Raw genomic sequence first — 26384 nt, forward strand, 5'->3', positions numbered from 1 at the left:
GTTGAGGTGGTTTTGGTATGAGAGGGCAGCCGCACCAATTTCAATCAGCTAACACCTGAGTGCTTTGACAAAAGAAGGAACCAGCCTCAAGGCTCAGAGGAGGAGTACTGGGAGAAATAAAGCTGTGCCAGATCTGAGAGATGAACGAGAATGGACCAATGGGAGGAATGTTCCAGAACGGCTAATATGGAAAAAGGCAGAGAAGACTGAAGAAGCCCAGTGTCTGGGGAGAAATATAAGCATTTGCTTCTTAGAGATGTATGAGATGAGAGTGAAGGGTTGTTGGGAATGAGTTAGAGAGGAAGGTAGAAGCCACATATGGCAGGGACTTGGATCCATCTGAAGTAGATGGGTCTTTACTTTTCAGACTTTATAGCCTGTGGGAACCAATTTCAAGCAGTGGAAAGTGGTTGGTTTTGTTGTTGTTACTGTTGTTGTTTCTGTACATCTGTCTAACTTCAGCGTGAGCCACAGATTTAAGGAAGAGTTAAGGCTGTCAATTAGGACGCTACTGCAATTATCCACGTGAGACATGAGCATGGTTTGAACTGTGCACTAGTATTAGGGTTGCAGTGGCAGATGAATGTGTTAAGTGTCCCGAGCAGCACCCGGAGACTGGATGTTGGGGGTTTCTAGGATGCCCTGGGGAGGTGGGAGTGGGACTGTCAATAACTTAGTTGGGAATATAGGAGGGGAAATAGTCTCTATTGGGGGGTAGGAGAGGGCAAGATGATGGCATCTGATGGGATATCCAAGTAGATAGGTCTAGAAAGGCTGGAGTTCAAGAATCAGGTCAGGGCTGGAGGTAAGATTTGAGAGTGTTAAGCACATAAGTTGGAGTCAATCCTGTAGTAGATGATATAATCATCCATATGGGTGAATAAAGAGAAATGTAGTGGGGGTATCAACCCTTAGGGAGACTGGCAGAAGGGAAAGAGTTCAAAAGAGAGACAAAAAGAAGAAAAGGAAGGAAGGAATAAGGAAGGATGGAGGGAGGAAGGAAGGAAGGGGGGGAAGGAAGGAAGGGAAGGACTGATGGCAAAAGAAGACTAGAACTGGGGAAATCAAGGGCAGAATAGTGAGAAGAACGAGTGGTCACAAGGTCAAATGCAGCAAGCAGATCCAGAAAGATGTGCAAAGCCAACAGTGGCAATCAGTGCAAAATAACCAAAACACATCTTATGAAACTTTAAGCTGCAAAAAGTGAAGTATGGCACCCAAGTTTAAGAATAAGAACGGAAATAAATTTTCTTCTACTTGTGAAGCCTGTGGCAATTGGATTGTCATATGACTAGCCCTATAAAGCATAGCGCTACTCTTTCTTCCCAATGGTTTCCTGGTTTTACAGCACCGCAATATGTCTTTCAAGTTTTAAAAACATTTATGTGTTGAAGTTTATCTTGGTCCATACAACAGTATTAACCACATAAAAAAAAAAGTTGGATGTGCTGATTTCCCCAAAATGACACTTGGTTTATGTGCCATTTTTCTTTACAATGTTTTCTTAAATCTGTCATTATTCTGTTAGCTACCCATTTAATGACAAAGATACTAATCCGGCTGGCTATCTTTATAGGCAAATTTTGTGCACGTTATACAAATCTTATTGCCACAGGACAAAACTAACAGCCTTCTATAAAATTTGACATCAGTTCTTTTTTGGGAGGAGAGTATAAGTTTTCAAAGCACATGCTAAAAATGGAAAGAAACACCCTCGGTCGAAAAGCGGAAACGTGCTTATAAGTGTTTATATATAAACAGACACAATTTGCTGAAGAACGAGTGTCCTCACTTTCCTCTTGCCCCTGGTACAGCCCCTGGAAGCGAGGGTCCAAAGCCCAGTGAATGCCTAGGAAGCCTATTGAGCATTCAACTAACACTTATTGTCCAGAGTCCGTGGTGTCTGCCCTCATGCCACTGATGTTTCTTATAAGGGTTCCTGTGTCAGGGTAGGGCCAGGACCTTGGCGGGTTAGGTGGCCTCTGCTTCTATACGATTTCTTTTCTTAGCATTGCTCCATGGTAGTTGCCTTTCCAAAGGTATTCCTGTAGGTGACCCATTTGACAAGGGGATATTTGATCTCTGTTTAAGGAAGCAAGACATTTCGCAGAATCTAGCTAAAGAGAATGAAAACATTTCATCCCTGAAAAGGTACGGCACAGGGAATATCGTCATCGGACTTGTAATGGCCGTGTGCGCTGACCGATGGTAGCTATGCTGATGAACTAACGACATACAGAGTTGTCAGGTCACTGTGTTATGAAACTAATGTAACATTGGGTGTCAACGATATTTCAGTTAAAAAAATTATCTAAAAAACCCCAAACCAACCAACCAAAAAACAAAACAAAACAAAACAACAAACCCATTTCATGCCAATTCTAACTAGAAAAAAGAGAGTTTTCCTTCGACTTACTTGAGTACATCTTTAGATTGCTGGATACTGTGCCACCAGTTGGCCTAAACGAAAACGTGCTTTTGCAACAAGATGTTGGACGTACTGTGTCTGAATAAAGAAAGCACTATCGGTACTTAACAAGGGCCCGGACTGTGGCCAATTACATACAAAATCGTAACCCTAGAAAATGAGCATGCCCTTTCCTCCATATTTTCCCAAATCGTCAATTTTGTATGACACTTGTTTTTAGTCCTGACTGAAATGACAACTATATGACCACCTGAGATACACTACACATTAGGGTCTGATACAAGTTTAATGCTTAAAACACTGAGTTAGAGGAATTATTGTTTCATGGCAATAATTCAAAAGATTATAATCATGTGGTTGGTATGCTAATAACCACGGAGGATTGTTTTCTCAAGGAGAAGATAAAATAGTACCAAAGGAACCATTAGCACCATGAATGGCAAAATCTCTGGGTATCTTTGGTCTAGTGACTAAAGCAGAAATAGTACCCATAGTAGTCATTCCAGGGCAACGCTGAATGAGCACCTGCTGGGGACCTGAGAGGAGAGGAAGTCACACTTTAGAAATTTACACAACACCTTTTCTGAAATACCATTAATTCTGACCGTGGATATTGGGGTGTTTTGGGCCCTTCCTCAGTAGAGTCAATCCTGGGCTACAGGGAATGTGACTGTGCCACCTCAGGAGAGTGGGGCTAGGTCAGTGTGGTCACATCTGCAGCAAAACTGATTCGGCTGAAGTTCACTCTGGGTGGAACCTGGAAAAGAGAAAGCAGCCAGAAGAAGAAAGAATGGGCTGCCCATCTTCAGCTGTGTTCAAAGAAAGAGTATTCTGACCATGGACCTTGAGGGTCCAGGACCCTTGGCAGTACTGGCCCCGGGGGCTGGAGGTGGTTCCGTGGCTTGAGGGAGTTGCTGAGATCTCCCACTTCTCAAACAATTTCCTGCTTATAAGGTCGCTGTCCATGTAGAGTCTCCTTTAAGAAGAGGATATGCTAATGAGTGGTGTTGGGGCTTTTTAAGCTTAGCAAAGTGTTCCATCTTCAGTACGTGTTATAGGATCTGAATGCAAGTCTCCTGGATTCAACAATGATTAACAGTGATTTGCTCAGAAAAACGGGTAGTAATTAAGATTGTTTATACTGAACTAAAAATCTTCCATCATTATTTTTGCACATGATTTTTCCCCCCTTTCGAAAGCCTTTGTGAGTTTGAGAACAGCCTAATTAGAGATCAAGTCAGATGTGACAGAAGCAGGAGAAAGACCTTATTTGACTTTGTGGTCCTATACTCAACACCCAGTCGGCCACTGTGAATGCTTCTTGAATGAATTAATTACTTAAGAATCTACTAAAATCATTTCAAACAATACTGCAAGTTATCAACTGTATCATATACTGGACTTGGTGTTAATTTTCTTCCCTTTTTGTTCTATTTTTTTTTGCCTTTTCTTTTTATGTTTGGTGTTGGAGAGTTTCACCATTTCTCTGTTCTAAACATTGGAAGCTTTAAAATTACTAGTTTTAAAGTAAAAAGTAAGCAGGGGATATGTCAGTGCTCAAAGAGAAAATATTTCTTCAAGAAATAGATTTTAAGACTTCTATTTACTTTTGTACATTCCTTTAAAGGCTGTTAGGTTCTAACACCCCGGAGGCCAGAAAGAGGAAGCCCTGCCCAGCTATTGGGAGAGTCAGGCCAGTCCTGGCAGCACTCCAAAACAAAGCCACAGGAAGTCAGATCAACCCAGACAGGCCCAAGATGGCTACCAAGGCAGGCTGGAAATCCCTGACCAAATAAGGAAGGCAAGGCCTGAAACCCCTCTCTCAGAAATCCCCACCCCAAGTAATGAATAGTCCATCCCCCTCGTTAACAATCGTCAGTAAAAGATAGAAATCCAAGCCTTGGGGCGTCTATCTCTCTCTGCCTCTCTGTCTCTGTCTCTCGCCCTTGCCTGTTCTCACATCTCGAGAGCGTAATTTTGCCTTAATAAACTTTCCTGCTTGTGTTGCTCATCCCTTGTGTTGTGTCTGTCCTTGATAAGACCAACTGCCTTCAGCGACATCGTTGGGACTGGCTGGGTCTAAGCCTCAGGGCCCGGGGTCCCCCTGTTCACCTGGCAACATTGCCATGTACAGTTACCCCTACAGGTTAGTCCCACTTTGTTCATCTTACTCTGTTCTTCACATAAGGACTCTGTGGTTCATATAATGCTGTGGCACTAACGAAATTCATCTCTGGCATTTCTGGCTTTCGCTACCGGAATTTGATGAGTCAGTCTATTGTATCGGTGACCACCATGACTTAAAGACGTAAGTTTGTTACTTGAAATATAAACAACACAGTCAAAGACAGAGAAAAGTGCAGCCCAAGTGGATTACCAGGATATGGAGAGAATTAATGAAGAAAGCACTGACCATCTGTGGCTCCATCATCACTTCTTTCTCTCACTGATCCCCCTGCCTCTCTCTTATAAGGACCTTTGTGATCGTATCGGGGCTACTTGGATAATCCAGGCCGATCTATCCATCTCAGGATCCCCAATTCCATCCCATCTACAGTCTTTCCCAAGTAAGGTAACACACTAATGAATTTGAGGGATTAGGACACGGATTCATTTGGGGGCCATTATCCCACCTGCCACACTGACCAATGGACTTGAATGTCCAACCCCTTGACAGCCATTCATTTCTTACTGTACAAACTAACATTTGGGTTAGGAAGCTCTGTCCGAGCTCTTCTGTGAGGTGGTTCCGAGAGTAAACTCAGTTTTGAGCACACCCACAAAGTTGTAGTCCAAACCGGGCCCTGTGAACTTTCTTGTTTAGCTCTGATGTCTGCTGAATCATTTATGACCATCTCTGGTGTTCGTAGTTTTAGGGGACACTCTGGTTTTTTGATAAATTCTTAGAAAGTGTTAGGTAAAGAGGTTGCAGGAAACATACTTCTTATTGGGAAAAAAGAGAATCATTGAAGGTCAAACAATCTTGTTCTTCACTTTTGCTTTAGTTTTTTAGGACGATTTTTAAGAAATAATTCTTCCTAAATAGGTGGGTGAGACTGTAAAGTATTTCCTTATCAAAGTGTAACTCATTATATGCTTAGAAAATGTTAAAGCATGGAAAACCATATAGCTTTATTTTGGGGGTCTTCTAGAACCCACGTAGGAAAAAAATAGCATGAGTCAAACAATAGGAATTTATTTATCCGGGGGAAACCTTGAAGAAATAGAAGACAAAATGGATAGCTTGAATCATAAGACCATTCACGTTCAGTGATTAGCTCTGTTCTTTATCTGACTTTTTAACACAAATTTTTAAGTTTGTGACAAAATTTTATTTAAAAAATACTCAAATCTTCTACAGGATACTTCATTTTATGGGTATGAGAACTAATTAACTAAAGCCTTCATCTTAAAACGACTTCAAGAACCATCAAATTCTAGAGAGGGAAGGGTCCCTAGAGATCACCCATTTAAACCTCCTTATTTTAGGAATTGGGAAATGGAGCCCCAGATAGCCCCACCTGTCCAAGGTCACCTGAAGTGGTAGTGGACCCAAGTCTCCAGGTTCCCAGTTCAAGCTTTCCTCACTCTGGCATTCCACTTCCTGATTCTCTTTTTCCTCCCACTTTTTTTTTTTTTTCTTGTGTACTTGGAGCAAGAACAAGGTCCAGCAGAGAAAGAGAACTCAGATTGTACTGACCTCACTCTTCCGGGTATGGGGAAAGGTATCCTAGTGGAAGGAAAATGAATTTGAAGGTTTATCTTTACAGAGTTCAACCTTTTCATGTGAATTCCTCCTCACCAGAGAAAACTGTGAATTGGTTATAAAAGGAAAGAGCTACTAAGAAAAAAAGTATGTAGAAAAATCTACGAAGTACCTCCCTTTCTCTTCTCATTCTGCACTGAACGTCTCAGTCTCTGGAACTCAGTCCAGCAAACTTTCCCTACCTCTCAGTAAGAGTTAGGTGCTCTAGCCATAATTCCAATCATAACCCTGATATTAAAAAGAATCTAATCTTTCATTTGGCTTCAAAACCACAGAACACCATATTATCACTCGTTCAGACTGTTCCTATTTTTTACTGACTTCATATTTATCAAATAGACTTGAGGTATCAGATTTTTCAGGACTCTCAAACAGTTAAATTTACTCAGATTTTCCTTCTGTTCAGAAGACAACGGATAATTTATATATAAGACTATGAATAACATTTCTCTTTCCAGAAAAATTGGATAATCAATATTGATATTCTTAGTAGACACTTCCTAATAACTCTTTGGTTCAGTCGAGAAGATAATACAAATTCTAAATTCCCATACAGTGAAAATTCACACACGTATCTGAAGAAAAATGGTCATTCTCTTAATTTTAATGGGGACATTTTTGAAAAGGAAAGCTCACAACGAAGGAAACCTAGACTCAGGGTCTATACTTATTTTTAGCTTTTGATACTTGTGAAAATACAGTTTGGAATGGAACTTAGTCTATAATGGTTTTTTCTTTCTTTTCTTTCTTTCTTTCTTAAAGATTTTATTTATTTATTTGAGAGAGAGAGTGTGCGAGAGAGAGAGAGAGAGAGAGAGAGAGAGAGAGAGAAAGCACCAGCCAGGGGAGGGGTAGAGAAGCAGGCTCCCCGCTGAGCAGGGATTCCCAGGACTCTGGAATCTTGACCTGAGCTGAAGGCAGATGATGTTTTTTCTTTTTAATGGAGCAAAATGGGTCTATTCTACAACTCTGAGATTTTGTCCACAGGGCGCAACATCAACGGATAAATAAACCCACTTTAATCTCACTCGTATCTTCCTTTGTTCTACGGTTGCTAGAAGAACATCATGTCACCCAGAACATGGAGCTCATCTGCTGTACCAGCTAGAGACTGGTGCACTCTTCAGTCCTGGCTCTGTGCTTATCTCTTAGCACAGCTCTCGGAGTCGTGGAAGCTCTGTGCATAGTTATAAAGCAGTCACCCTAATTTTGGGTCTGTGGTAGCAGCCAGTCTAATCTTGTTTAGATCTGAACACGGCAACTCGTGGCCATGCAAATCCCAACAGAGGCACATTTGAGAGATGAAGCAGTCAGACTAGTAATAAACCAGTCTGATCCTGCCCCTGGCTTGACCCACATTTTCTTTTTTGAAAGTGCTTCTTGTAGAAAGGGCAATGGAGACCTAGGAAAATCATATTGGGCTTGATACTACTTATCACATCTGGGGGGTGCGGTTGGTGTTGAGGAGTGGGAAGGCCCCCTCTTCTTTGGCTGAATTTCAGCCGGGCTCCCTAGGAATTGGAGCCAAATTCCCTGCCACACAGGGGTAGGAAGAGAAGTCTGGATGTCTACACATGGGCGCTCCATGGGACCCTTGTACCATCTGAAGACTCACGTACCTCCTGCTGTGAGCACCCCCCCCCCGCCCCCCGCCTTGTGCTACTAAGATGAGGGTCCCTGTGGGCAGTCCTGTTTGGGGAATCAGATACTTAACTTTGGTCTTCTTCTTGGCTTATTTAAAGTCTTAGGTCATTTCTTTAGGCTATTTTTGTTGTTGTCGTTGTTCAGTTAAGCCATACACAAATATTTTTTCTCCCTGAATTGTTATTTTGGTGTTGGTGATATCTATGTATTTGACAAGCCACTCACAGCTTATGGAGAAAGAGGGACCCCAAATAGTCCTTCAATAGATAATTTAAGGGAGATTTGTCTTTCAACTGTTGAAGGACAGTGTAAGAAGGCAGTTACTGCTAAGCGTTGAAAACAGGAAATGGACTTACCATCACCGTGATCAGCCAGGATAACCACCCTGGTGGTGGGGAACTGGGCTCCCAGTTGCCCTCCCACGGGCAGGCTCAGTGAAACACTAAAGGATTCCTCCTCTTCATAGAGGCAGTCATCGATGATCAAGACCCGGCAGTTCTTCTCAGCCTCATCCTTGTCAAAGTGGAGGAGGCTGGTGCGATCTTCTGGACGTGAGATGTAGTCAGAGAAAGAGAATGCTGTTGAAGGAATGGAGCCTGTGGCAGAACCTATAGGAATATGAGATGGAACAGAAAAGGTGAGAAGAAATGGAATTCTAAGTAGGAAGCCTATTCCCCACTGGTTCTTCAAACTGTTTTGGGGTAATAGCATTGAGCACAATGCTATATGAACCATAAATCGCACTTCTCTCTGACAGTCCCAGATATTCATATTGTAATTAGAAGCTTTCAGAACAGACCCTGGCATTTTGACACGATTCACAGTTAGTGGTCTCTAAACGGTATATATTGAATAAGGTCTGTTTGGATTAGGCGCTAAATAAACTGAAGTATCGTAAGATACCAGGCCTGGTTTAGCTTAATTTGTCCATGACACAGATGGGGAAACTGAAGTGCGGAGAGATGGGGACCAGAGAATCCATGCCGTGGTCGTGGTGCAGACGTTTCCTGCCCTACCCTTCCCCCGGGGGCAGAGCTGCCAGCAGCAGCCGCACAACCTGACTCCCACGCCCGACTAGAGGTCTTTGCATGGCACCAAATGCAGCCACAAAATTACTTGTTATTTTACAAGAAGTACGGGACCGATGGGAAGATTTCAGTTTAGATGTAGTGTGTCTTAAATTTTATTATAATGATTTACATACATCAACATTCACAAATCTAAACACACCATTTGATGAGTTTTGACAAATGTATACAGTCACGTAACCATGACCACAAGCGTAACAGTGAACATTTTTATCCACCCCGAGAAGTTGAGGTGTACCCTTTGCAATCCCTCTCCTTCCCTGTCCCCAGCCCTGGGAACCACTGATCTGTCTTCTGTCACTACACATTTACTTGCCTATATGAAAATTTCATACACATGAAATATACACTTAGTCTTCTGTGTCTGATTCCTCTCATTTAGCACAATGCTTTTGAAATTCATCGGAATTTTTTTCCCCCTTTGTATTGCTGAATAGTATTCTCCATTGTATGGCTATACCACAATTTGTTTTTCCCATTTACCAGTTGATAATTTGGGTTGTTTTCAGTTTTTAGCTATTCTGAAAAATGTTGCCACGAATATTCTAGTACAGGTCTTTGAGTGGGTATATAATTTTATTTCTCCTTAGCAAATATTTAGAAGTAGGATACCTGGGAGTTAGTGCAATGTTTTTATTATGGCAAAAGAAATATAATCCAAAATTTACCATCTTAACCGTTTTTAGTGTACATATCAGTAGTGTTGTCTAGTCACGTTATTGTGTGATAGATATCCAGAACCTTTTTCATCTTGCAAACTGGAAACTCTATGCTCATTAAATAATAACAACTCTCCACTTCCTCCCCCCAAGTCCGTCCCCAGTCTCTGGCAACCACCATGAATTCGTTAGCTCTAGGTACTTCATGTTAGCAGAATTATACAGTATTTGGGGGCCCCTGGGTGGCTCAGTCGTTAAGCGCCTGCCTTCGGCTCAGGGCATGATCCCAGGGTCCTGGGATCAAGCCCCGCATCGGGCTCCTCTGCCGGGAGCCTGCTTCTTCCTCTCCCACTCCCCCTGCTTGTGTTCCCTCTCTCGCTGGCTGTCTCTCTCTGTCAAATAAATAAATAAAATCTTAAAAAAAATAAAGGAAAAGAATTATACAGTATTTGTCTTTTTTGTGTCTGGCTTGTTTCATTTAGCACAATGTCCTCAAGGTTCATCCATGTTGTAGCCTGTGATGGGATTTTCTTCTTGTTTAAGGCTGAATAATAGTCTCTTGTATGTATGAACCACATTTTGTTTATCTATCCATTTGTCCACGAATACTTGGGTTGCTTCGCCTTGGCTATTTGAATACTGTTGCTATGAGAAAGGGTGTGCAAATATCTCTTCAACTTTGCTTTTACTTTCTTTGGATATATACCCAGAAGTGGGATTGCTGGACCATATAGCAGTTTTAATTTTAATATTTTGAGCAACCTCTGTACTGTCTTCCATAACAGCTGTACCATCTTATAATCCCCACCAACAGTTTAAGTCAGTGCATTTTTTTTTGTATTAAAAAAATAGCAACACACAGAATGAGAGCTAAAAGAGTAAAAGGCAGTCACAGTAATTTAAATGATCTAAGCCGACCAGATTTAGGTAAAACAAAGACTGTGTAAAATGCTCAATTTATTAAATAAGCCATTTTTGAAAAGCCTGAATATTTCCCACCACAGTTTTCCTTAATGAGAAGCAGTGGGGCTATGACAGTGAACTTCTGAACTGACACGCTAGTCCAGGGTCTCTCTTGCTTGAAGCTATGGTATATGCATCCATGTGGGCTAACACCAATGTCCACTGTCTTCTTGCTAATGGGAATCAGTATAAATACAAGCTGATACTTATGAGTGTGTGTTGCCTGTATACATACAGCTTGTTAAAAAATGAAAATGCTTTCCAAATTGACCTCCTAGGTTTTGCACAGAGGGGCACTAACTCCCAAAATGTTTCAGGATGATTTTTCAACAGAACAAATTTTAGAATTATCAGGTAGTAACAAATGGACTGTTTTGCTATTCTGGGAACCTAAAAAAAGGTTAGAGTTGGAGGGATTGATGAGAGTAAAGCTTGTTTACAAAGGCAGAGGGCAGACACTGCCAGACATGGGTAGCTACAGGGGGGATGAGCATTTGCTGGGGAAGCTAGCCCGGTTCCAGTGCCAGCCTGTGCTTTGAAATTTATTCCTTCCTGACGTTCCCTCCCGCTTCGGTCCTGCGAAATCTCTGCATTGAAAAGCTCTCTGAGCCAAGTGAGGAAGGAGAGGTTGGCCCCTAGGGTGTCAGAGACAGAGCCATCAACAAGGGCTAGAGAGAGGCACTCCCCAGCTGGACGGAGAGGTAAGTGGTTCCAATACAGAACGCTCACGGGACACGATGAGACGCTCTGTTGGGGAGAAGTTTTATGCTTCAAGATATACACACAAAATGGGAAAAAGGTCCTAAACTCTTACAATAATCTGATGAGATCTCAAACAACCTTTGGGATGCTTTTCTAAGAGTGCAAAGTTTAGAAGGGATTATACGTGAGAATACCCTGTTTTCTTTCCCCTAGTCATCTGGCGTGCAGAATGTTGATATGACAGCCCATGTGAGAAAACGACCTTATCAGAGACCTCACATCTAGCTCCTCAGGATACATACCAAAAGCAGATACATGCTGGACTTGCGTAGGAAGTGTCCAATGCTATCTTTATTAAGTCTCTTTTGCAATATATTTCATCTAGTGAATGGTCAAATAACAATTTATTAATAGTTCATAAAACAAAAGTGATTGGGATTTTTCCCTTTTCTTTTTTTTTTTAAGATTTTATTTATTTATTTGACAGAGAGAGAGACAGCCAGTGAGAGAGGGAACACAGGCAGGGGGAGTGGGAGAGGAAGAAACAGGCTCCCAGCAGAGCAGGGAGCCCCATGCGGGGCTGGATCCCAGGACTCCGGGATCATGCCCTGAGCTGAAGGCAGATGCTTAACGACTGCGCCACGCAGGCGCCCTGGGGTTTTTCCCTTTTCTGTTCAATTTTTTCAGCTGACTGATGCACTTGGTGAACTAGACATTCATTTAATTAAGTAGCTTTCTGTGTTCAGTGAAAGACTGAAATATAATTCTTGAAAATCATTTGGCTGTGGAACTCTACTAAAACAAAAAGTAAAACAATACATTTTAACAGGTTTTTTTGGCAAGTTTTTTTTTTTAAAGATTTATTTATTCTTAGAGAGACAGAGAGAGAGAGAGAGAGAGAGAGAGAGAGAGAGTGTGGATGCAGGGGCAGGGGCAGAGGGAGAGAGAGAACCTCAAGCAGACTCCCCGCTAAGCATGGAGCCTGACCCTGGGGCTGGATCCCAGGACCTTGAGATCATGACCTGAGCCGAAATCAAGAGTCTGCTGCTCAACCGACCGAGCCACCCAGGGTCCCCTAGCAAAATTTTTTGAAACACCTAGTGTTGATAGAAAAGAGTCTAATTTATATCTCAATTAAAAAATTTCAGTGTATCTAAATGACCCATTCTTCCTAGGATTCTGGAACTTTTACTTTGGAAAAACAATGAATTTATTTTAGTTTAAATAAAAAGCAAGTTAAGAATTCCCAGGAATTGAGACAGAAAATTCTGTTCTGAAACATTAAATATAACCTGAGGTATAAGAACAGGGCCTTGGCAACGGTCTGCAATATCTCTTATGTAGTAGGGAAGCATGTCCAAGGAGTACGGATGGTGTTCCAGGTTGTTTTCAAAAAGATGCTTTAGCAACTGGGCCTCAAGTCTTCTAGGGCCACTAGCCAGTGGTTGTACTTGGGCAGTTTTGCAAGCAGCATTAGAGAAGTCTCTCGTATAATACGTCCCTTGTTTGTGGAGCTGGATTAGGAGGCAGGATGGACTGTCTTAGTGAGTATCGTTTAATTCTCCAAAATTAAGGTTAGACCCAAGGATTTATTTCATATTAACCTAAGAACCACCCTCTCCCCTCCACCCACCGGCATGAAGTTTTGCCGGCAAAGTCTAACAACTGGCTCTCCAAATAAGCAAAACACCCCAAAACGCTGATCTGTAGTCTTTGCTGATTTTTGCCATGTAGACATTCCCACCAGCCAGTTTCACTGTCAGTGTGAAGTCAGAGCCTAGATTTGGGAGGACAATGTGCACACCTGACTCCTACCCTCAGTTTCTAGCTGGGACCAGCATGCCACTGCAGCCAAGATGATGATGGCATAGATTTTCCCTGGGAGTCTGAGAATCTATGAAGTTATTTAAAAAAAAATACTTGTCTCTTTGCAGAGAGTATATATGACTCGTTTCTGTGGCTACATAGCACATTTGCTTTATAAAGATCATAGATCATACTTAAAGTCAAAGAAAGCCGTATCAAGAAACTATACTAAACGGCGATTGAATCACTGTACTATGGTATTTGATAACTTTATGAGGTGGCGAGGGCATTTTCTCAGTGAGAAAATTGAGGCAGAGAATGCCCCAGTCACTCGTCCATGAGTCAAAGACCTGTCTCCTGATGGGGCATCTTTTACTTTCCCACATTAACTTATTATATTACTTAATTATAAATTCTTTTAAACATACAAATTTCCTTTAGTATAGATTTTTAACGGGGCAGCAAGACAGGAAATCACTTCTCTTTAAAAGCGCGGCATTTAACTCCTGGTTGGAGAAGGTCCTTGTCAGAAACCCCAGGCACAGCTCACGTGATGCCCAGGAGTGTCTGTGACTGGGACAGGTGGGGGAGCAAGTGGAGAGAAAGGAAGGGTGGAGAATGCCGAGCTAGAGCGGCATGGGAGCACTGTCTAGAAGAGTCTTGGGGACATCTGTTCCCAGTAGTGTGTCTGATTAGGTATTCTGGGGTGCTCTCCCACTGCAAAACATGTATTAGAAATTTATTCTGGCTTTTCTGTGCTCATAGGAATAAGGAAAATCATCCAGGGTCAGAATGAAACAAAAACAATATCCTAAAAGCCCTAAACACCAAACGCCGTAAAGCTAGAGAAGGGAATTCCACTTCGAAGCGGTGTCACCCTGAGAGCAAGGGCAGCGTCAGCCCTGCAGGGGGCGCTGTGCCCTGGGCCTAGGGCTCCGCCAGGGAGCAGAATCTGAACTCTGCAAGTAAGCCTGGGGATACGGGGGGGAGCAGGAGTGTTTCTGGGGCAGCATCGCTCTTAAATCCTGGAAGAAGCAACACAAATCCTCCTTGGAAGAAAACCTCAAATAAAGCCCTCGGATCTTCCACAGATTCAGTCACACAAATATGAGATCTTGAATGCATAGAAAAGACCGATCACTGCAAAGACGACTTTAGACCACGGGCAGGCTTTTTAACATCAGCAGTGGAAGCTGGAAGATGCTGGAACTTCAAAATGCTGGGAGAAAATAACTGCCAACCTAGAATTGCAAGACTGAGGTTGAAATAAACACGTACACCGACAGAAAAAACTGGAGTTTACCCTCAGCAAGCCTGAAGTCAAGGAACTTCCAGATGATCCAAGGACCCCTCTGAGATCAAGGTGTCACTTCTATAACCTATAAATACTCTTATAACCAAATAAATAGACACAGAATTTTTTTTAAGGAAAAAAAAAGGAGAAAGTCTTCTGTTTGGATGTGCTTGGAACCTGCTCAGAATAATGGTGACTAAAATAACACAATAAAAAATTATTATAAAAAAATAAACATAAACAGGTGAAAAAAAAACAAAAACAAAAACTAAGGATGTACTGTATGGTGACTAACATAACATAATAAAAATTATTAAAAAAAAAAAAGAATAATCTGCTTTCTACCTCCTCCTTAACATGACCCGGAGAAACAGGCCAATCGGAGAAGTGGGGCTGGGCCATGGCTTGTGGGTCACCACACAGTCCTCTGCAAACGGGTAAAGTCGATCATTTGAAAACCTCAACCTCCTTGACCTGGGTCTGACCAAAACACAGGATGAATCAGTACCATTCCTGGACTGTTGGTTTTAGGTTCTGTGGTTTGCTCTTCATCGGCTGTTTTTGTCCAGTAAGAGCCGTTTCCTAACAAGGAAGTGACTATTGAGAAGAAAAAGATGAACGACACCCATCTTAAGAATAAAACAGGGGCAAGAACTAATTTGCACACATCCGTTCCCAAGGTGTCCTTGAGCTTAAAACATTTCGGTAGAGTAATAGTTCTTAGTCATTGAGGGGGTTAATTCCTCCAGCTCTTCTTCTCCCCAACATTTTTTTTTTTTTTAATACAATGCCCCCATGTCATTGCCTGAGAATACTGATGATGGACATTACAGGCAGGTAGCAAGGACAGGCAATGCCGCAGCTGGCTGAAACGTTAATGGTGGGACTTTGACATCCCAGCAAAGCACCACATAAAGCTAGTCACTCCTCTCATCTACCTGTAGGTGTAATATGCGTTCAGTATTTGTGAATTACTATAATGTACGAAGCATGAGTTTGCTTTCCATTCAACTGTTCATACAGCTTATGCTTATTTTACTCATGAAAATAAGAACTGGTAAAGATTTATTTTAATAAGAATTCCATAAAGGTTTAAATAATCAAATTAAGGTGTGCCTGGGTGGCACAGTCTGTTAAGAGTCTGACTCTTGGTTTCAGCTCAGGTCGTGATCTTGGGGTTGTGAGATTGAGCCCCCATTGGGCTCTGCACTCAGTGGGGAGTCTGCTGAAGACTCTCTCTCTCTCTCTCCCCCTCTGCCCCTCCCCCATTCTCTCTTTCTCTCTAAAAAACAAACAAATAAATCTTTAAACAACCAAATTAAACTTTCACCAGCTGAGATTTTTAGGTATCTGCGGGGATTAGGTGAGGATAAATACCGCAGTGCCGCTCAAATGTGCGTACACAATTTACGAGTTCTTGGTCTCTTGCGAGTCCATAGAGGTGAGCAAGAATCAGGCTTGACCATGAACGCCGTGCTTCATGCTCCAGGGAAGGACCCTGGCTGGCCCTGTTAGACTTTTTAAATTTATTTTAATTTTTTATTTTTACTGAAAGCATGAGAACTGTCTTTTGTGTGGGTCAAGACTCAGGTACTGAGCCGTCTGAGTTGTATGCCAGCTAAGTGGGGAATTTTCTGGGAATATCAATCTTGGACCTGGAGACCTTATCGGATGTGTCCCGTTGAGCAGTTCTATAGGAAGTTCTATAGGAAGCTCCATCTGGGTGTAGCTTCTCCCAGGTGGGGCAGAGGCATCTCTTTATCCTAACTGACTCATTGCCCAATCTTCTGAACTTCCTAGTTTGTTCTGCTGATCCTTCTACAGTGAGGCTCTTTCCAGAAGCAGAGGGGCGGGCAGACCTTGGTGGTCCTTTCCAGTTTAGCAATAGCAACTGATCTTCCAAGTTGGGCTATTTACCACCTCATTTCTCCCATTCACAGCTAGTAAACTCCAGACTCCTTGTCTTCCAGACAGTATGGGTGTGGACAGAGACTATGCTACTGATATCGGAAGAAGCCCAGCTGGAAGCCTAGAGCAGAGAAGGAGCTTCTCCATCAGCTTCTCCACCCAGCTGCAGCCCCTCCCCTGCATGCCCAGGTTCTCATTCATTCTAAGACTTAACTAGAGCCCAGTGTGGACTTGGAAGAGAGAGCAAAGCACATCCTCCCAGGGATCACCTGGAGAAGAAGACCTCAAGGACTGCCTTGCCTTGGAACTTCTTCTCCTTGCTTTTCACTTCCTGCGCGGGCTAGCCCCAGGTGGAAACCTAAGTTACCTGTAGCTGGCAGTGCCTGATGCCTTCAAGAGCGGAGTCTTAGTTAAAGAAGAGGCTTTAATGAACAGGGCGGTTTATCTCTGGACATAAAGCCAAACACAAACGTGAAGATCTCGAAGATGTGCTAAAGAGCTTGTCCTTGTAGTTGGCTTTGAAAATCTCAATATAAATTACCTGCTTGCTGCCAACGTCCTTGTTCTCGGAGCAGAGGAGAACTTGTTCCTTCCCTCAACCTTGGCACTGTGAATAGATCGGGTAGATGACCCTCAATTGCGGGGGCTGCGTGTTGTTGGTTGTTTAGCAAGTGTGAGCACAGACTGGAGATCTTGCATAAATGAACAGAGCGTGGTCAGGCCATACATAAAAATAGAAATCTGACCCACCATCCGCAGCAACAAGTCAAGGAAGTGAAACCACTACCTCTGTGACGTGTGGCTTCAAATGGCCAGGACTTAATAACTTTCAGCTTCTCTAATTTTTGCCCTGGCTTCCAGTGTAGGACCAACCAGAGAAAGCCAAACACACTTCGCTAATCAACCACATAGGCTTCCAGCTTCCTTATGCCAACAGCCTCCCGTCAGGGTACACCTTCCCTTTTTTCCATTATAAAGCATTCCACTCCTCTGCCTGCCTTTGAGTCTCTGCCAAATGCCAAGTGAGGGTGGCTGACCCCCTAGCTATAGTGAGCTCTGAATCAATTAGCCTGTGACATTATAAGTAATATATATTTGGTTTCTGTACCTGTTTTCCCGCACACAAGCTCCTTAAGCCCCTAGAATCCTTGAAGTGATATGTCTTTTTGCATGCTAATGAGAGGACTGGTGGTGGGGGCTCCTAGATAGCACTGGGGATGGGACAACGGTTGCCTGGGAAACCAACCAGTGATTAGAGGGCTGGGATTTTCAGCCCCACTCCCTAACCTTCAGGGAGGGGAGAGGAGCTGGGTATGATTTAATCACCAATGGCCAATGATTTAATCAACCATGCCTATGTAAGGAGGCCTTCAGAAAAAACCCTAACCAAAGGGGTTCAGAAAGCTTCCGGGTTGCTGAACACCTCTAGGTGCTGGGAAAGGGACACGCCCAGAGAGGACAAGCGAGCTCTGTGCCCCTTTCCACATACCTTGCCTATGCATTTTTTCTGTCTGGTTGTTCCTGAGCTGTATTCTTTATAACAAACCTGTAATCTAGTAAGTAAATGGTTTCCTGAGTTCTGTAGGCTATTCTAGAAAATTATCAAACCCAGAAAGGGGAAGTGGGAACCTCCAGTAGGTGAGACACAGAGTGACAACCTAAACTTGGGATAGGTATCAGAAGTGGAGGTGGTCTTGTGGGGTGGAGCCCTTACCCTGTAGGGTCTGTGTTATCTCCAGGTAGTGGCATCAGCTGGTGTGGGCAGAAATTGCAGAATTGCTTGGTATGGGAAAAACCTGCACGCATCTGGTGTCGTCAGTGAAATACTGGTGTGAGTGTAGAAAAATGTAGTTTACTTTTATAGCTTCTTCTTCTTCTCTTTTGTATGGTCTTCTTATAGGTCCATCGTTTTTGTGTATTGCATAGTTCTAATGAGTGAAAAAATGCGACCTTGAGAGACTGGACAGAGGACAGCTAAATTTTGACTGTATAGAAGTAGAGAGGTCAGAAAGAATGGGATGTTGTTTTGAGGTGTAAGGACCCCTGGGCCCATGGTTAGGGGGCATTTTTTATTGTTGGGGGTGGGGAGGGAGAAGAGCCCGAGTAGTACATACAGACTATTTCACCTTGTTTCTTAGATGCAATGCAGACTATTACAAGTAAGAATCCCTTATGTATATTTTCCACCAGCATATAGAAACTATTTTCACATAAAATGTCTCACGTGACCCTCAGGCAACTTTATGAGGTAGTCACAACATACATTTTTATCCCAGTTTCCAGTGAAATTTTATCGTCCAGCTGCAGCAGAATTAGGCCACCTGCCCGTGATTGCAAGGCGGTCGGGTGACAGGGCGCGAACCAGGGCTGACCCAGGCTCCAGTCCTCCTCAAGCGCATGGCTCACCACCCAGCTGCTCCCCGCGGCCCCACAGTCCTGCCTAAGAGTCTTATTCCGGGATGTCAGTGCCCCGCAGAGCTTCCTACCTTCACGCGTAGAGCAAATGACTGTTAGTGCTTGGCTGGCATCTCCAGACCGTCTCACTGGAATCAAAAGCTCTCCGACATGCTCCTCTATTTTGTATTCTGCTTCTGGAATATAAACTGTTGATTCTAGAAAAGATGGTAGAAGACACTTCAGCAAGGCTTCAAGTGGACTGGTGATACTGGTGATATTTTAACCTGAGTAGAAATGTACATAGTCTTTGACCCCTCTATTTTTCGAACACGATTAACTGTATGAGATACAGTGGGAATAGGAAATGTTTCTTATTCAGTGGGGCTGGAGAGGCAGTGGAATTGGGTTTAGGAGGCTTTTGAAAGGTTAAAAAGGAAAGCTAGCACTAAAATGGAAAGGAAAATCTTGCAGTAACTGTCTTTTTTTAATCTGTGTGCGATCAAATTTTAGGTCTTCTAAATAGAGATCACACATTTCTACCTTTGCTTTACTCTTATTGCTTATTGCTTATTATTATTATTATTATTATTTTTTTTTAAGATTTTATTTATTTATTCGACAGAGACAGAGACTGCCAGCGAGAGAGGGAACACAAGCAGGGGGAGTGGGAGAGGAAGAAGCAGGCTCATAGCGGAGGAGCCCGATGTGGGGCTTGATCCCATAACACCGGGATCATGCCCTGAGCCGAAGACAGACGCTTAACCGCTGTGCCACCCAGGCGCCCCTATTATTATTATTTTTAATGCTTTTAACAGTCAGGTGACCCAATTCATTAACACAGAAAAATTTTTTTCCTGCTTTATTCAACAAACATTTTATTCAACACTTATTGTGCAGGTATTGTGTGGAAGACCCTGGCCAATTAATATTTTGGGAAAAATAAGTTACTGGTTCTCCCTTAATTTTTTTATTAGGCTTTTTAATTCTGGTATCGTTGACATACTCCTACCCTTAATCTTTAAAATAACATTTCCGTTGGAATTTACCGAGCTGTGTGTGCGGTGTTTGCATCTGTGTGCATGCACATGTGTGTATATTTATGGATGCATACATACCAGAACATTCACTGAAATACGAATGTCAATATTGGTCATCCCTTGTTGATGGAACTGTATGTACTATTTGCCTTTGGGCTTTTCAATGTTTGCCAAGGGTTTTCACTAAGCATGCATTGTGCAATGAAATATATGTGTTTGTTTAAAAAAATGGAAATTTAAAGTGGGTTGTTCTTACTCACAGAGTCAAGTGGACAACTGATCAAATCACACTTAACTTCTTTAGTTCTTTCCTTCATAACATATATACACACAGATTCTTCCTCTTGGAAGCAAGAAGGAAAAATATTGTAGTAGACCATCATTTCTTCTTTGGAACTATTACTAAGTGATAACCCAGCATTCAATGTTGAATTGTCTAGTTATCATGAGTTAATTTTTTTCTTCTTTATTTTGCAGCCTAAATTAGTTTCAACTGGTACTGGTATCTACCTCTAAGAAAATAGTGGTCCTGATTTACAGAGGAAAAGACGGTGATCATTTTCTTTCTGCCGTTTACCCTCCTATGGTAGTCTACTGACATCTCTTGACTCAAAAGGTTGGCATCATGGAAGAAGCTAAAAGTAAGTTAAAATTATTAATATCATGTGAAAAAACTGGAAAAATACATTAATACTGAGTTGTTCAGACATGTTCTCTATTTTCCATTTTGAAAAGCCTGCTCCCTTCTATCTATGAATCCAAATCCCATTTATTCTTCAAGACTCAGCTCAAACGCTCCCTCCTCCAGGAGGCTTAACTGCTTAGGACTATGGTGATCTTTCCACTTTCTTACCTCAGAACTCTTGACTGCTTTAGCCATATATCCTAACATGGGGCTTTCCTAGTTGAGTCATGTGTCTAAGTGTTGTTATCAATAAAACTGAGAAGATACCTTGTTCCTTGGGTAATGGGGCAATGTTTTCTACTTTTGTCTACCAAAAACCAAAGTGTATAGAAGAGTATTTCCCAAATTGTATTTAGAGGAAACTATAACTAAGAGATTTTATAGGATATTCCTTGGAGACAATAAATTAAAAACAAAATCTGTGGTCTATTTTGGGAAAACTGATTAAACAAAGTTTAACAGGTTTCTTTGTGGGAGAATTTCTTAGGAAGTTTAATATGCTAGCGTGAATTATGATGCTTCGAAGGAAGGAAGATATTTGAAACAATTTCTAGATTTATTTGGTCCATGGGAAGCTTTCTGATCCTGTTGTAGAAATTCTATTACACTACTGTTCTTTGTTATGCAGTTTGGGACATACGAATACTTTCCATGCATTCTTGTGAATTTAACTAAAACTTAGGCGCTGGTAGTAAGTCATGCAATTTTAGGGGATGCCTGAATTCTTCAACTATTATGACAATCAATGTGTCTAATTAAAATTCAAAGCTGAATACTAAAACATTCCTTAAGGGAGTATTCTTGTCCTTTCACGAAAAGGGGCAGCCAATAGCACAATTCCTAGTTAAAACTTCTTTTTCCCTTTTAAATTTATCTTGGGAGATATTTGCTGTATGAATGAATGAATAAATGAATAAAATGAGCCTATGAATTCAAGAATATGATCCACAACTTTGTGGAATGCATACTAAAGCCAACAAGTTGACTGACGCCCAGCAGCCACATCTAGGACAAGTATATCTAAAGCCCCTCCCTGATCTGGTGAGGTGCTCCCGGAAAATGGTGAGAAGATAGCGGACCTGGAATGAGCCCTGAGGATCAGCCCTCTGGGGGCAAAGCTGCACCATACTGAGTGTGTAGAGAGCTAACCATGAGGGCTTATGCATATTTTAAAGGAATGCTGGTAAAGTCATGTCTATTTCAATCTCCTATATTCCTTTTCAAAAATCCTAAGAGCAAAGGAAAACACTGCCTCAAAGTGATTCCTAAGCTTTAAATCCTAAATGGTATGAACATGTTCAGAGGCTTATGGAGCCCGAGGGATGTATGAACACCTGAAATGGGTGCAGGAACATGTACTGGTTAATAAATCATATCAACAGAAACCACATACCATCTTCAGGGTCCACAATTTCAACAGTTGCCATTTCCGGAAACTCCAGTGCAGCCATGACAGGGTTCAACAGAATGATCTGGAAGGTCTCTGAAGCCTCGTATTTATTGTCAGATATAATTCTCACTCTCCACTTGGCCAAAGTCTGTCCAGGATTGAAATGGACCTGTTTCGGGGACTTTCCCTTAAAATCTTTATCTTTCTTCGCAGTTTCATCTTTGGTTACAATGCCTAAATAAAAAGTGGGAAACTATGAATGTAAGCCAAGTCACTGAAGAAAGATTCTTTCAAAGTGGATTCTTTTGTTGATGAAAAGCAGATAACATGGAAGTTATTTCTTCTAATGCTCCCAAAAGACATTTATAAATTAGACTTATTGGCTAAGAGTGTGTATGTAAGTAGAAGTGGAGGGAAGTGAGAGGAAAGCAGAGAAGGAGAGACAAAAAGGGAGAACAGAGAACAGTCATTAACTTATTTATTTTACAAATATTTACTGAGGGCACCTGATATGCCAAACTCTACTAGGTGCTCAGGATTCAGAGATGAGTATGAAACCGTTCCAGCTTCCAGAGAAGCCACTAGAATGGGCACCATATGGAGGTGGAGATCTTTGGCTGTTTTGTTCACTGAAGCACTCCTGGTGATTACAACAGTACCTGGCTTGGAATAAGGATTTCATAAATATTCTTTGAGTGACTATTTTGTATCTAGTAATTTCAATAGTTTTAATTAACAAAATTAATTTTTTTCTCACGTGGATCTTTACTCATGGTGGCTTGAATTCTTCTGTGGTTAGTAATTTATAATTGTAAGAGGATTGGTAGTGATTTTCCAGACACGTAGGGCGCTGCTGGTAAAAATGGAGAGGTGGGGATAGGTTTGAGGTCTGTTAGGAAATAAAAATTAGTGACTCACTGAAGAAACTGAACGACAGCAAGACAGTGTTAAAAGGACCCAATGTGAGATACAAGGTGAAAGGTGCTACCCCCTCCGGACTGAATAGAGCCTCCCCTCACCACAAAATGTTCAATAGTATTCTAGATTGTTTGGTTCTGATTTTTTTTTTTAAGATTTTACTTTATTTATTTGACAGAGAGAGAGACAGCCAGCGAGAGAGGGAACACAAGCAGGGGGAGTGGGAGAGGAAGAAGCAGGCTCTCAGCGGAGGAGCCTGATGTAGGGCTCGATCCCAGAGCTCTGGGATCACGCCCTGAGACAAAGGCAGCCGCTTAATGACTGAGCCACCCAGGCGCCCCATGTTTGGTTCTGATTTTAATATCCTAATGAAGGCTTAATGAAGCAAGAATACCTGTACCTCATCACTTTGGGTCTCATTATATGGTGAAGACTCTGCAGTTGTCTGAATGTGTGAAATGAAATATTACCACCTGACCCCAGCTATTGTGAAAAGCTTTACATAAAATGAGATGAATATCTCCTTTTGCTCTTTCCTCTGTCTCATGCTCAGAGAATCTGATATCTTGTAAAAGATACCCAAGCCTATACAGTGTGAAAATAGTTTCCAAGATAAGAGAGCTCACGTTGACTTTTTACGACTGTTCGAAGGAAGCTTGCATCGGTCCTAGTTTGGTAACTGAGAATGAGCATCCGATATTTAGGAAGAGCCTCCTCAGGCCCTATGTTGGACTTGGAGAAGATAAGGAAGAGGGAGTGGTGTCCTCAGCCACAGCTGAAGTATAAGTAGCGGGCACTGCCGTCTACACTGAGTAGGCACGTGACCATTTAATACTTGGTGAGCATTGGCTCTGTGTGAAGCGCTGAGGAGGCGATGTGGAATTCCGTAGGGACACTACTACCCCTAAGAGGTTTACGAGGGGAAAGAAACAAATGATTTCAGTTCTGTTTGATGAGTGCCAAGGTCCAAGAATGAGAGTTAACATTTACTGAGTATTTAATGTATGGCAGGGACTACGGTAGACTGATGTATACTCGTCACGTTTAATCCACAAACAACTCAGCATGGGGTGGGGTGAGGGGACTAGGAGGGCTTCTTGGAACACTGAGTAAGGTTCTCTAGGGTGGTGTTGATGTGGTTTTCAAGGAGTTTTTTGTAGAACAGAAGAGTTGATTATATGTAGCTCACTTCACAACGCATATTGGGCAACTGCCATACACCCCGTGTTGTTTTCGGTGTTGGGCATAACCCAGGGTGTAGTGTCTGCCCTAATGGAAATCTACTGAGGAGGACAGACAGTGAACAGATGGACATATGTTGCAGGCCAGGGACGCTCAGTGCTATGAAGAATAAGGCAGAGCCCGGGGAGAGCACCTGTGGAGGGGCTGGTTCAGGAAGGGAGGCTGGGGGCATCTCTCTGAGGAGTTTCCTCCACCACCATCCAAATGGTTCTGGGCAGGTAGAAGAGTTTTTTTTTCTTGAGTACGATATGAAAATACTCCTTGACATAATAACCCAAATCTTGTGCCCATGAGAAATCCCTACAGTAAAGGATTATAAAGACAGAACTCTACAAGAGAAAGGAGGAATAGTTCCGTTCAAGTTCCTGTGGCAAGTTCCACTGTGGGTTGACAAAGTAACCTGTAGTGTAGACTGAGGGCCACCCAGAAATCAGAGTGCTCTTTGGCTGACCTCTTTTAGGGGAACAGTCCTATCCCACAGCCTCGGCCCTGGAGAGGAGACTGGGGAAAAGCTTGTCTTTTCTTGATCGCCTATTCTCGGCCATCTCCCTCCTGGCTTCTTTCCAACAGTTTTGATATGTTGGCAGGTCTCTGACTGGATTCCAAATGTCTGGGAAACTCAGAACACTCATTTGTAAAATGAAGATAACACACTCCTATCTGTCTTCTCAATAGGTTATGAAAATAAAGACAAAATGATCTCTGAAAGTTTCGGCAGCTAAAGATGTCATAAAAATCTAATGCATTATTAGAACAATTATTACTGATTATTAATGATGATCATGACATGGATTATGTAGGCATTTTATATCTGTTTATCCCAAGGAGGCATAGGCCTTTGTAGCCCGTGGAAAAATTTGACGCTGTCCATGTTTTGGAAGAATTTAGAACCTAATAGCAGGGAGAAAACAATTATGTATAATCAAAAGAAATAGCTACAGCAAGACATAATAATATATCATGTACTCACAAATAATTTTTCAAAAGAAATAACTAGAACTACGCATGTATCATATATTGTATGCTTAAAAACAATTTTATTTTATTTTATTTTTTATTTTTAAAGATTTTATTTATTTATTCGACAGAGATAGAGACAGCCAGCGAGAGAGGGAACACAAGCAGGGGGAGTGGGAGAGGAAGAAGCAGGCTCATAGCGGAAGAGCCTGATGTGGGTCCCATAAGGCTGGGATCACGCCCTGAGCCGAAGGCAGACCCTCAACCGCTGTGCCACCCAGGTGCCCCTTAAAAACAATTTTAAAAGAAACTGAGTGACTTGGGGATTGTGGTATATGGCTATGAAATATTTTATTTTTCCTGGTGTCTTTTACATTGAAACAGAAAGACAGTAACCTTCTAGAAGGGGCAAACAGGAGGAGGAGGGTGAAAAGTTGGAGGGTTTATTAAGTGTGTAACGCACGTGGGGTAAAAACTACGGCACAATTTCACATATTTTTTTAGAGGTTTCCTGAAAACTGTTGTTGAGTCTCTTCCAATATATTATTTCATAATTATTTTTAAGCTTAGATTTCATGTTCCCATTACCTATTGCCAACAACCAATCTAAATTTACTTACTGATAGAGGATGTTTCTTCAAGATACCCTCTGTGCGTGAGGGTCACCTCTAGGAATGTGGCGTCTTCATCCACAATGTAGTACTCTTTCTCCAAAGAAATCCAAGCCCAGTTCAGATGGAAAGGTTGGTGTGTTAGCTTATTTCCTTCTGTAATGGATAGGGGGAAAGGAGATGTTGGATGAAAGCTGGAGAATTAGATGGAAAAATCATCTAATGCAGGGTTTGCACTTTGCTTCTAGAGCCAAGGGGTTCAAAATATATGCTCCTTTTTTATATAGAGGGAAGTGCTTTGCTTTTCTAGAGAGTGCCGTGAGCGCTATCGAAGGCCCTGTTCCCCCTGCTTAATGTGGGATTATTCATCCGGGTCTATTCCTAAAAGGCTTATGCACTAGAGTTCCAAAGAGCCAAAGCTTAGTAGCTTAAAAATTCCACTCATATTCAACACTTCCGTCCTTTGCTCACGGCTTCCTTTGTTCGCTTCCCCTCTCCCTGCCTCCTTCCCTCATTTTCGTCCTCTGCCCTCTGACTTACTCCTTTGCATTGTTCGTGTATCCATTTGCTTTCACAATAGGCTAGAAGTTCCTTCAAGACAGTGCCCACATGATACTTCCTTATTTTAGCACTGTGAGGGTCTGGTATGGTGTCTTGAACTCAGATTCTTAATGTTTAAAAACTGTCCAAGTGGAGGGTAAGCGACAAGGACATAAGGCTCTATCTGCTTTGTTCTTGTCCACACTAGATCACAGGCCTCTTCGCTGGTGGTAACCTAGCCCCGCGTTGGGGCTGTGCCACGTGTGTGGATTGGAAGAAAGAACAGGTCTGCCTCAACTGGGGAGCAGCTGTTACAAATAATCACCTGTAAAAGGATGTTGAAACAGGA

The 26384-nt window shown here is 42.2% G+C and overlaps 1 protein-coding gene across 1 annotated transcript in view; it reads right to left on the reverse strand.

The window, feature by feature from the left end:
• FREM3 (FRAS1 related extracellular matrix 3) overlaps nt 1-26384 on the reverse strand; it is an 83139-nt gene that overhangs the window by 8410 nt on the left and 48345 nt on the right. Inside the window, exons 3-6 of the mRNA XM_026499414.4 lie at nt 25505-25651; nt 21771-22001; nt 18745-18870; nt 8195-8446 (exon numbers count right to left, since the gene is read on the reverse strand). Of these exons, the coding sequence (XP_026355199.3) occupies nt 8195-8446; nt 18745-18870; nt 21771-22001; nt 25505-25651 (756 nt within the window). The remainder of the gene's footprint in view (nt 1-8194; nt 8447-18744; nt 18871-21770; nt 22002-25504; nt 25652-26384) is intronic.

Source organism: Ursus arctos, unplaced genomic scaffold (assembly GCF_023065955.2).
Source record: "Ursus arctos isolate Adak ecotype North America unplaced genomic scaffold, UrsArc2.0 scaffold_11, whole genome shotgun sequence".
NCBI classification, from domain to species: Eukaryota; Metazoa; Chordata; class Mammalia; order Carnivora; family Ursidae; genus Ursus; species Ursus arctos.